Source organism: Oryza brachyantha, chromosome 11 (assembly GCF_000231095.2).
Source record: "Oryza brachyantha chromosome 11, ObraRS2, whole genome shotgun sequence".
Lineage (NCBI taxonomy): Eukaryota > Viridiplantae > Streptophyta > Magnoliopsida > Poales > Poaceae > Oryza > Oryza brachyantha.
The window spans coordinates 3,376,118-3,389,285 of NC_023173.2; the positions used below are offsets into that span (position 1 = coordinate 3,376,118).

General features: G+C 39.6%; 1 protein-coding gene and 1 pseudogene across 1 annotated transcript; both read right to left on the reverse strand.

Moving 5' to 3' along the window:
* Positions 1–3,391: 3,391 nt before the first annotated feature.
* On the reverse strand, positions 3,392–5,432 carry LOC102705202 (annotated as a pseudogene).
* Positions 5,433–8,343: 2,911 nt separating this feature from the next.
* LOC102715702 (probable magnesium transporter NIPA4) lies at positions 8,344–13,144 on the reverse strand. Its single transcript, XM_006662740.3, has 9 exons — positions 12,832–13,144; positions 11,380–11,436; positions 10,621–10,711; positions 10,368–10,528; positions 10,157–10,284; positions 9,903–10,040; positions 9,468–9,560; positions 9,130–9,235; positions 8,344–9,053 (listed from the first exon to the last, which is right to left on the reverse strand). The coding sequence occupies exons 1-9, from the start codon at positions 12,989–12,991 to the stop codon at positions 8,863–8,865; spliced, it is 1,125 nt and encodes a 374-aa protein (XP_006662803.1). The 5' UTR covers positions 12,992–13,144; the 3' UTR covers positions 8,344–8,862.
* Positions 13,145–13,168: the final 24 nt, after the last annotated feature.

Sequence of the window (13,168 nt, forward strand, 5' to 3'; positions counted from 1 at the left end):
ACTTGCTAGGAAAATATACGTTTATTTCTTATGATATATTGATGTATGAATCAGGGGAATTAAGTTTACGGATGAATGTGTTCATTTTCTACATAAACTATCTCCGGTGTTGCTAAATTTGCTCTAAAAAGTTAGGGGTTGCAATGTCCTTTCATAACTGCTGTTAATTTGCCTGGATGATATGGCGCTGATGTAGAGGAAGAAGGTAATGATTATGGCATTAAATCAATAATTTGTGGGTCCCAACGATATTTGAGAATGCGGCAATGAACAAAGTGGCAAACCGTCCAAAACCCAAAAGAGCAAGGCAGAGAGAAAGGCAAGAGAGAAAGTAGGTGAAGGTGGTGGTGGGCTATGGGCCGGCCTGGACTGGACTGGGCCATCCTGGGGCAGGAGAAGATGGGCCTAAAGGGTTTTGGCCCCAAATGAATTTGTGAAGGTTTGGCAAGTTTTAAGAAACATTTAGCTAGAATATTGGCATGGAGATTTTGGGACTTTGTGTAATTTTGAATAGAGGGTTTTATGTGTTTAAGAATTTGTGGCAATGACATTTGGATTGTTGGCGGTGGTCGGGAAAAATAAATAGTGGAACAAAAGAGATCTTAAAAGGCTCCAACTCAGCTAAACCAAGAACAACAACTTTAAAATATTTTCGCAAAAAAATCCTTGAAATAATCTACTATAATATAAATAAATGATACAATTATAATGGAATACTGTCATATCATTAGATATAATAAGAAAATGGCGCTACTAATTTAAAGGTAAAAGTAGAGGAAAGAAGCAAACAAATATATCATAAATATGGAGAAAGTGCTAATAAACCATCACATTGAAGTTAACACTAATGGTTAAATTCATAAATATGGAAATTTTCTAATTATTTTCTATTAGTTTAAAGATAATAATAATAATAAACCATCACATTTCCGATTGTTTTCATCCTACCAATTACTCCCCAGTCCCAAAATATACCTATTTATAAAGCTAGGAACAGGGATTATAAAAGTAGGTTAAAATAATCGAAGAAAGATTATAACCGGTTGAAAAGAGAACATATGTGAGAAAATTAACACTCTCATCTTTTCATTTATGTTTATAAGTCAAAATTTGAATTTTCAACCTTAAATTTGAAGTTAATTTTTTGGTTTTATCATCGTAGTTTTTTTTAATTTTTGCTTATAGATCACTAATAACACGTATATAACATTTTTATTCATATATTATTTTTTATTTGAAATATGTCATCTGACCTATTCCATCACCAAAAGATGGACACCTAAATGAGAAATAATTGTGATTGATCGAAATAATGCATTAGGTGGAGAAATAACTATATTTTCAAAGGGTGTGTGGTTGAAATATTTTCATTTTGAACGGAGGGGATAAGTATATAATTATCTCTTTATGTTTAAATCAATAGTGTCAGACAATCATTTTGGAGATTAGATTAGACTTGCTGTAGCACGCGACATTGCGTTTGATCGCCCACAGTCTATTGTAATACTCTCTTCATGTTTATTATATGACACCGTTGATTTTTATATTTATGTTTGACTATTCGTTTTTATTAAAAATATAATTATTAATTATTTTGTTATAATTTGATTTATTATTATAAGAACTTTAAAAATGACTTATGATTTTGTATATTTGAATAAAATTTTTAAATAAAATAAACAGTTCCACATAGATTTAAAAGTTAAACGGTATTATATAAAAAACACGTAGAGAGTATTATACAATTGTTGCGTGTGTACGCAGTGTCACACGCTTGACAGCAAAAATGTCGTGATGTTAATTATCGTCCCATCTCTGTTGCGACATCTCACCCCGGCCGTTTGGTTGCAAGTATTCCTGCAAAAGGTGCAAACGATCCATTCCCAGTGAAAAAATTGTCAAGGTTCAGTCAAAAATGTGACATGACTGAACTCTGACTTCTGGCCACCTGAATGGCACCATCTGCCCAGTGAAACCAATGCAGGTGACTGCACAATGAATTGTCTCTGCTATGCTCTGCTCCATACGCCATCACAAAAGCTTTGAAAACGAATGCGGCCGTGCTAAGGGGTTATTCGGATCTAGAGAGTTTTTATTTTAGTACTTTGTTATATCGGATATTTGGATGTTAATTAAAAGTATTAAATATGGACTGATAATAAAACTAATTGTATAAATAAAGGCTATTTTATTAGACAATTTTTTAAGCCTAATTAATCCACGATTAGCAAATGTTTACTGTAGGATCACATTCGCTAATCATTAACTAATTAGGATCAATAGATTCGTCTCGCAAAATGCTCTAGAGTATAGAGTAGGTTTTATTAATAGTCTATATTTAATGAGCAATTTTACTATCCTTGAGAAGGTAAAAAAGGTACAACTGGTATGTTTACATACTAGAAAGGACTAAATTTTATATAGAAAATAGTGGTACTTCATGGTATCTCCTTAAAGATAGAAAAAATGCTTATATTTAATACTTCTCTTTAGTATCCAAACATTCGATGTGACGGGGACTAAAAAAAATTCCTAGAAAACAAACATGCACTAATTCAGCCTGCTTGACCCCTTCAAATGAAATGCTGATGCCCCCCGTTCGTACCAAACAAAATGATTTGTCGGTTCAGTAACGTAGTTCTGATCGTTGAATCTAACTGTGCACATACTTCTTAGCTATATATAATAGTGGGAAACGATTTAGTACCTCGAGTTACTTTTTGTTAGATCGGAGCAAATCTGGTATATATTTGTATGTGTTTAGGGGCCATCCATGTTTTATTCTACTGGTTAATAAATAGTTACTGCATACTGTATACTTGATTATATTTGTATGTGTTGAGGGGCTATCCAAAAACATGATGAGTACATATAGATGCAACTTCTAATATTTTCATATACTTGATTAATTACTGCATACTGTATACTTGATTATTTTTTTTATGGTTTCAAGCAGCAGCCGATGCCCCATTCATAGCAAACAAAGGAGCAATTTTACAGTACTTGAATAGGTACTGAGAGGTACCAAAATTTTAATATAAAATTTGGTAATTTCTAGTACTTAAAATTTTAGTACCTCTTGGTACCTTCTTAAGTACTGTAAAATTAGTCCAAACAAAAACATGATGAGTACATATAGATGCAGATTCCATATTAATTTTTCTTGTACTGCAGAGTGCTGGTACAATTTTCGTTTACTTGTCGAATTAAATGAAAACACTACTGGCAAGTTTATTATTTGCCTATTATTACTGGTAAAATGTTATGTGCAGTTTCAAATATTGCTTGTATTAATTTATACAATTTGTTAAATGTGAGTCAAACACATTGTTTTATTTGAAACTGTCATTATGGAAGATAATCTCACCAACATATCAGGTCACATCACATATATCCCTCTATCTAAACATGTCACGGGATCACTCTATCTAATCCTATCCCTCCATACAAATGGAAAATAGCGTTCAACTCATTCCTTCAATTAGACAGAAATACGGAACCAACTCATCACATGATCCTGGGTTGACTCTAACTCATCCTACCTAGTTCATAAACCAAACACATCCTAAGCAACTCTATTTGTGACTTGCAGGGATTTTAAACTAGGCTTTAAGCTGGTATCGTGTTCCCACTCACGCTGTTCTATGAGAAGAATACATCAATTACATTACTTCCTGATACCAACCCAGTAGAAGGAGATGATGAAGCCAACTGCAAAAGAAACTGCTGCAACCCATGTAGTTGACCTGAAGTCATCTTGGGTTCTAGCCACATTGTACTGACTGTCAGAATTTTCTGTACCTTCTGTGAGACCTGGATTGCCAGTTACATCAACAGTCACCCCTCTAGGCAACTCAGGCATGTGTCCAGACAGCTGGTTATAAGAAAGAAACAAATACATCAATCCCTTCAGGTTTGCAAGCGAGGATGGCACTGGGCCGGACAAGTTGTTGTGTGAAAGATCAAGCAACACCAGGTTACTTATAGCTCCAATGCTGGATGGAATAGGCCCCTGGAGATGGTTGTGATTTAGTATAAGGGCACTCATTTTGGTTGGCATGGTGGGAATGGTTCCTGTCAGCTGATTGTTCCCGAGATGGAGGCTGTTGAGGAAGTGCAGGGAGCTGATCGAAGATGGGATCACACCACTGAGCTTGTTGCTGTGTAAATCCACAAAGCAGAGCTTGGGCAACCTGACCAACGTTGAAGGTATCTCTCCAGAGAATGAGTTCTCGCTGAGGTTAAATACTTCCAGGTTCGCCATTCCAGAAAATGTTCTTGGGATGTATCCATTGAGATTGTTGGTTTGGAGCTTGATGACCACCAGCTGCTTAAGGTTGCCTAGCTCGTCAGGGACAACCCCTTGCAAATTGTTTGTTGACAGGTCAATGAGCACCATGTTGTCGCATTTGCCGATCTGGGAAGGAATAGGTCCCCTGAGCTGATTTCCATCCAACTCCAGGGAAACCAAACTGATGGCACTACCGATTGATTCTGGGATGCTTCCATTTAGCATGTTTTGACCGAGTCTCAGTTGGTAGAGGCTCCCAGAAATTCCCTGGAATTGGACCTTCAAGTCTATTGGCAGTGAGGTCAATGGCCTCCAAACTATCAGGTGAGAGGAGATCAGAGGCAATCTCACCGCTGAGGATGTTGTAACTCAAATCCAACATCCTAGTGTTCTTGGTGATTCCTTGAGGAATTGAGCCAGCAAAGTTGTTGTGATTACCTGCAAACCGAAACAGTGTGGTGGCATTCAGCAAGCTCCTTGGAATTTTCCCAGTCAGGTTGTTTTCTGAAAGCAGCAAAATCCTGAGTTTTGGGAAGCTCAAGAAACGATCTGGGACATCACCAACTAGATTATTCTGGCTGAGGTCTAACAGAGTAAGATTTAGATGCTTGAACAGACCCATTGGGATGTTTCCACCGAAATTATTACGGGAGAAAACCAGTTCTTCCAGAGATGAAACCATGCTTGTCGGGAGAGGGCCTTCAAAGCCATTGAAGCTGAGGTTCAAGCTTCTCAGTTTTGGCAAATCACTCAGCTGGGTACTTATGCCGCCATTTAAAGAGTTGAAGGACAAATCAAGAACCTCTAGTTCTTGCAAACCAGAGAAATTTCCAAGATGACCAGATAACCTGTTGTTGCTGAGATCTAGTTCTTGCAATCCAGCCTTCATGGAGCAAGGAGAGAATTGGCCTGGCAAATCGGTGAACAAGTTTCTCGAGAGATTAAGAGATCGCAAGGTGTCTAGATGGCAAATGGACTCCATGATGGTGGCATTGGAGAGGCCATATCCGGAGAGGGAGAGCCCGGTGACAAAGGCAGAGGATGCAGCAGAAGAGCAGTGAACTCCACTCCATTCGCATGGAGTTGAGCTAGTGTTCCAATTGTTGGTGACGCTACTTACTGAACTCATAATATCTCGCATGATGTTCTCCTGAGACATGTTCAGTTGAAGTGGCAATTGCTGGGTGGACGCTGCCATGGACACACCAAGAGGCCAGAGCAGCAGCAGCAGCAGCAAGCACAGGCTGATCACCTCCATGGTTACTCTCACAACTTTCTCCGTCTATCCTGCAACCTTGTCGATTCAAGATATCGACTGGTTACATCTGATGTTCTGAACTCAGATATATAGCATCATGGCGATGACAGAATTTCAAATCCTTATCAAGAGAGAAGCACAGTGTTCAACCTAAGAAAGTTCAAACTTCAGACATGTGGACTGCAAAGTGTACACCAGCTGGGTTCAAGAACGGTGACAGGTAGGCAGGGGTCAAGCAGACTGACTGAGCACGGCCAACGTTCGCTGTCACCGATTCATGGTTTGTTGAGCCGTCTGGACTTGCAATAGTTTCAGTTGACTGGGCAGATGCAGCCATTCGGGTGGGCAAATGCACTGAAATCGTTTAGTAATTGAGCTGGTTTGCAGGAAAAGCCAAAAGAGTATGCTTTCTCCAGGCTCATAATCCTTTTGTATGCCTCTGTGCTTTTGGGGAGATTATGATGCATCATGAACATTGAACGTGTGTTCCTCTTCTCTGTATTTCTCTGTGTATTCTCACTTACTTGCGCAGACGAAGCCTGCTCTGTGTAAATCGTGAAATTTTTAGCATCCCCGCAAAAAAAAATGTTTTTAGCAAGTAATTTTATTACCAAACCACCGGGCAAAATTTTTTCAAAACTGAACCTTTTGGCCACGCCAGTATGGGTGGCGTAGCAAGACAACGCTGTCATGCCGCCTGATCGGTATAGCAATGGTATGGCAAAAGATTCATCTCAAGATTTCTTCCATAACTGTGTAATTAGTTTTTTGGTTTATCTATGTTTAATGTTTTATTTAGATGTCCAAAAATTCGATGTGATATTTTTGCAAAATCTTTTTGGCAACTAAACAAGGCCAAAGTTGCAGGAGGAGAGATGGAGAAAGTGCTGAGAGTAACCATGGAGGTGATCAGCCTGTGCTTGCTACTGCTGCTTCTCTTGCTTCTTGGTGGCCCATAGTAGTTGGGCCCGAACTGGTCCAAGGCCGTCAACGAGCTGAGCTTGAGCGAGCCAGTTTGTCTAGGCTTGAGCTCCACACAGACTCGAGCTGAGCTCGAATCAAACCTATCAAAGCTTTGAGCTCTTAGGTAGGCTCGGCTTGAGCTCGATTAGGCTCGTGAGCTCGGCTCAAGCTCGGTTTGAGTATATGATACGGTTTATTTTGATGATATTTTTTTTATAAAAGTAATAATTCGAAGTCAATCATATTAAATAAATTATAAATATGATTTAAAATTAACATATAATACAAAAACATATTAATTTATTCTTTAAATTAATATTTATTTGACAAAATATCAAACAAAGTGTGTAATGATTTGACGAAATAAAATGCTCCAACAATTAGCAAAATCCAGACGATCATATGAACAAAACAAAATCGCCATTTCATCTTTTGCTTTTTTGGCAAAAATTTTGCACAAGTACTGCTATTTCAGCCAGTAAGAAGCAGAAATTTTTTTTAGCCAGATAGACCTAAGAAAGGCATACCAATTTCATTAAGATTTCGAAAAAAAAGAGAGAAGGAGCAGAAAATTTTCTCTAAGCAATTATCCACAACATTTTCCATGCCCTGGTTTCAGGCCCTAAAAAATACTTCTTTTGTTGAGAAAAGAATCTACATGCTTTTATTTCCTTTCAAATTCACCGTTGACTTTTTAGCACATGTTTGACCATTCATGTTATTCAAAAACCTTATGCAACTATACGAGAATGCAAGCTATAACTAAAATAAAACTTAGTAATAAATCCAATCACAACCAAATAAAGTAAACTACACAAGTTTGTTAAATAAGACGAATTGTCAAACTTATACCAAAAAATCATTATTATTGCTGCATATATGCCTGCCTACAGGTTATTTGCAAATATTTCCAGCGAGAACAGAATAGATTAACCTACACTGTCAGCTGAAGCCATCCAGAGGAACGCCATGTCCTGACTACCAAGTACTCCCTCCATCCTAAAATAAAATAATTTTTCATTTTTTACCTTTAATTTTTGACTTTTCATCTTATTTTAAAAAAATTTGCGATTGATATTTTTATTTTTATTAGATGATAAATCATGAATAGTACTTTACGTGTGACTAATTTTTTTTTAATTTTCTGAAAATTTTTCAAAAAAGACCGATGGTCAAACGTTAGATACGAAAACCGAATAATTCGTTTTTTGACAAGGGAGTAATATTAACATTTCTGGATGAGTAGCCGTGCAAGCATCATCAAATTCTAATCACAGTTACAGGACAGACAAAATGCTTGGTGTGAACCGTCTAAGCATCTCGCGCGTATCCCAAAGCTGAATCGGACTAACCAGGAAACCTAATTTGGCCTCCAAATGCAGCACGGACCTGAGCAGCAGCAGCGACCAGCGAGTAGAGGAGTCGTGGGGACTGGGGAATCATCACCCGTCACCTTAGTCGAGCACGGAGAAGAAGAAGAAGAAGCTCCCGTGCACCATACGCCGTCGGAGCCACGGCCGCCGCCGCCGCCTCGTCGGAGCCGGCGGATGCAAGCACCAGCTCACTTCCTTTCCGTAGACGTGTTTTGGGCCTGAAGCGGGCCGCAATGTGGCCCATATGAGTTGGGCCCCAACGCAGACGTGGCATGCGCGCGGCCCATATATTTTGGGCCGGGCCTTCGTATTGCAGACTTACAGTTCATCGGCTTACAGATGATAAAAGCTCATTTTTTTTTTCCCTTCATTGAGCTTTGTTTGTTTTAATCACAGTTCGGTGAATTGCTTGTTTGAAGACAAGAAAATAAAAAGGCAGAATGATTATTGACGACACATGATATGAACATTAGATTCACCAGTTATCTGTCAGAAAGTATGATTCGATACTTACATTCCCAGTCAACATATTGACAACTATTTTGGGCAGCAACTTTATCAGGTAGATACAGGTAAAAAAATTTAAAAAATGGAGCCTGATGTCCCTATATTACATCTTCCTAGAAAAATCAGGTAAGCTCAAATTGCAGCAAAACTGCATCACTGCCTAAAAAGAAAAGAAAATAAAACAAAAAAAGGAGTGGAGGCATGCCACCCTGCGCGAGTGCACTTCATTCTTTTAAAGAACTGGTATTCAAGAATAACTCTCTCAACTGGCTTTAAGGTTGGAACCATCTGTGCTTTCTCCAGATTAGAGAAATTATCATCCAGAAAGGAGGTGCCAACTTATAATTTCGTCATGTACTTTGTAAAATCTGCACCTCCAGTTCTTCATCAGCTAGTCATGTCTGAGCATTGTATGAGGCGCCAAATTTCCGAATAGGTTCTTAGAATGTGCTGGCGAAGAATTATTTTTATCAGACAGTATTCAGGTTTTTGTATCTAACAGGAATGTCTTCCATTAGGTAGCGATCGTCAGCTTTGGGAAGTGACAATGGCAAGGTCTCATCATCCACGGAATCTCGGTATTTTAATGGAATGACCTCAATTGCAAACCTATTTTGGCTGCCCCCCTTTGAACGACTTGTCGATAAAGATGATCCAGTACCTATTTCGGAAATTCTCATTAGACACGATGAAATGGTATCCAGAAATATTGTGTAAAATGGCAGATCGTGTCATACTGTCAGTCATGTCCTTTGTCTTGTGGAGGAGAAATGTCCCAGAAAGGATGGTCACAAAACCACACAACTCCGTGACAATTTGTGTTGGACTTTGCCGATCCCAGTCCTATATCAAAAATTGAGGAAATAAAGTTTCCATAAGCATGCATTATTTCCATCATGAAAGGAATTAATAAGTGTGCAATGCAAGGTTGTTTCACATTATGCATAATAATAAGCACAGCAGAAATGTTAGCAGAGCAGGGCATACCAAAAAAAAATGTTCATCACTTTTTTTGCGACAAAGTTCAGTTAACAATAAGGGCAGAATGCCTAATGGAAGCTATATAAAAGGTTACCTTGAACATTATCACACTGGCTATAATTGTTAGTGAAGTAAACATCACATAATATATTGGTGAGACAACTGCTGTATTGAAGGTGTCCAATGCCTGCAAGTTACAAAGAGAAAAAAAAATTACTGTTGCAATCCATATGTCAAAATAATAGTAGCTCAATTAGCTATGTAATTGTTGCTATGCCCCAGTGGCAAGCCAAGAAAGTTTTTGTGAACGGACAAATCTAACTACATTGAGTATTTGCTACGAAAATTCTATTTTCAATCCCTACAGCAAGATCAAAACCTATTGCGTGTTCAGTGATAATCCCACGGGTTGCCATGCCCTACGCCTTATTAGAACTAACGAAGGCTCTTTTAAGGGCAGGTGCTATGAAACTGAATGAGACGAGCTGTTAGAAGAACCCTTAAACTTAAGTTCAATCTCATCATGTACCTTATTTAGATAGTTAATCTGGGTGCTCACACATGTGGCTACAATTAGGGTAAAAGCCCATGTCTGTGGATAGAATAACTGGTTCACTCCTGAGAATGTTAACTTCAATGCAATGCCAAGAGCTTTTACACTCATCACCTGTTAAATTCTCACTATCAGATACACAATGGAATTTAGTTGGAAACTTAAAATAACAATACAAAAAGCATTAAAATTGATTATGATCGAATCATATATTTGGCAGGAAAGCATACGGTGAGAGATCCTAGAAGAGAACAGACTCCGATGTACACCATGATGTTTGTTTGTCCATGTTGAGGGACGACAAAATATATAAGAACTAGTGCAGCTGCAACTACTATAGCTGCGTAGCAAAGAAAACCTAGAAACAAAAGAAAACAATAATGAATCAGTCATTTAATCTTGCCCATGAAATTTGCAGTCAGGTTGCTGACGACCATATACCTGGTTCAGTTGCAAGATCCCAAACTTCCCTTACAGAGTCGATATTGCGCTCCTGTGGAGCATGGAGTACTATTGTTATAGATCCAACTACACAAAGAACACAACCAAGTATGCCGAAGGTGTGTAGTTTCTCCTGCAGAATGCCGTGTGCAAGTGCAGCACTGCATAAATTAATAAGAGATTATGGTTTTGATTTAATATCTAGATAGGAAAAACACATTTTAGCAAGTGTATTTGATTCTTATGAAGTTACCTGATTATTATACTGAGTGCCCCAAGAGGAGTAACAAGAATAGCAGGAGCAAATGCATAAGCAGCAAAATTAGCAATTTCTCCCACAATCACTGTTCATAAAAGCCATATAAGATGCCATTAGTCAAGTTTCTTTCCTTAATGACATTGTTTTTTCTAAAAAAAATGAAACAGCAACTTCAGTAGTATCAGAAAAAAGGCACTTTGATGTTCATTATCAATCAATAAATTTCACCAAATATCTTACTGAAAGAATAACTAGGAAGAAACAACAGAATCCCTAGGAGAGGACAGTAGTAATAGCTATTCGTGCTAAGGAATAAGGAGCCATATTCAGATGACAAGAAACCATTTGCTCCGTACAGTCACTTTTCATGCTCCAGTTTAAGCCCAAAGAATATACTGATATTAGTTGCATACTTGTAACGAGAATTTAGTTTTAGCTTCACTGAATTCAGGCCCAATTAAAAATGTTTGCTTCTGCTAATACAAACTAACTGTATTTATCGTATCCTGATTCTCAAGACACAAAATCATCTTATTGTAAGGCAATATGGTTATATGATCAATATGACATTAGTAAGGCAACAGCAGGGTAATGTTCAGGCAGAGCAAGTTATGTTAGATTAGAATGGAAAAAACTGATAAATCCAATGGTGGAAAACATTGAGCACATAATGTGACAAAAAAAGAGAGGAATGAACATTCCATGAAGTAAAAAAAATATTTAGTAATTTAAAAGGAAATGAACGCGGCTTACTAGAAATCATGCCTATCCACCATAGAGGCTCCATTAAGTAAGAAAACCCTCCATATCCTGTTTTATGCAAGAAACCATATTACCTTTTGCACTGAAACTTCTAAAATTTGCAACACAATAATTTATGAAATATCACATGGACATAGGTGAATTCATCTGACGTCGATTTATTCAGGTTGGGATAAAAGTGCATAAGGACATAAATCTGGTTGGGATGTAAGCGCATGTTTTGTTCATACGTTACCACTAGGCTGTCCTAAGTTAAGCAATTATAGAGAAGAAAGTGTCATAGTGGAAGGCATGGTATGATAAAATATTGCACATGTGACATCGCTATCATTGAAGCGAACACCTAGCCAGCCAAAAAGATCTAACTTCGTCCTGGCATATTGAAGAACCATACATATCAGTTAACCACTAATCGCAGAAACACCAAGCCACCAATCAAGTAGCAACCCCATAATTTGACTTGACTTTACTCTTTCCACAACCGAATCCAACAAACCCACACAGTAACCATCCAATGACTCGATCAGACAGCTCACGTTAACACGATCCACAATACATGCATTGGTACCACGGGCATTGAACACCATCCTGTAAATAAACAAATTTAATAATGGAAGTACTGTTGCAAAAGGCCAAGGATACCAGCACAAAAGACAACTTTTTTTTTCTTCCCCAGATTCACCCAACTCACTTGCAACAAGGAACAAATGCCGCCTCATATGTAAAGCAACAGAAGAATTCCCCGAGTCAACTGATCCTATTTGCAAGTAAAGTAAAGATCCTTGACTCAGACTAGAACTACTTTTGCAGGTAGAGTAGAACTTTCCAGCTTCTACGCGTGAATCATTGTAATCCTTTTCACCGCGACAACGGAAAAAAAAATCATCTCATCCAATCGCGACGCAACGAGGTGTTCACTACTTGAATCAAGCTATTCTTTCCCCGCAGCTGAATCTACCGCCAAAAAGGAGTCACGGAGCCAAAAAAAAAAGTTTCACCTTTTCAAGCCAACCAAATCCAGATGAAGAATAGTTCGAGAAGAAAAAGGCAAAAATTTCCACTCCCACGAAGAAATCCCCTTGACTCAATCAGAGTACAAATTTACCCCCAAGCACAGCAGCCTCGCTCGCGGGAGCATTATTTTCTCTTTTTCCATGGCAGGGACAGATCCCTCTCTCCCACCGAGCGAACCGATAAAGCAAGGAAAGCTACCGGAAAACCGCGTCGCGATGCAAAGCAGCGAGATCCTCCGCTCGATTCCACTACCCCCACGAATCCAACCCAACCCAGCGAGGAGGAAACCGCGTAGACCCTACTCCATCGCCGGCCGGCCGGCCGAGCACCGGGCGGGGAGATCCACGACGCGAGACTCGCAGAGCATGCAACGGTGGGCCGCGGCGCCGCGAGCCACGCCGGCCGCAGCACCGGCGCGCGAGGACTCACCGGCGCGGACGCCGGAGTCGGCGGCCCTCCTGAGCCCCATCTTCTTGACGATGAAGCTGGCCCCGATGAAGGCGCTGGACGACACGGCGAGGACCAGCCCCTTGGCGTTGTCGGTGGACATGGCCCCCAGCCCCGCCGCCGCAGACGCCGGCGCCGCCATCGCCGCAACCTCCGTTGGGTAGACCTCGCCGTCGCTGCTCCGGCGAATCCGACTACTCCGCCACTGCCGCCGACGCCGACGACGCGGTCATGTGGAGGCGGAGGTGGAGGGAGGAGGGGAGCAATCGGAAGCGGGAGGGAAAGGTAGAAGACGGTGAAGGAGTGGGAATTTTTAAGG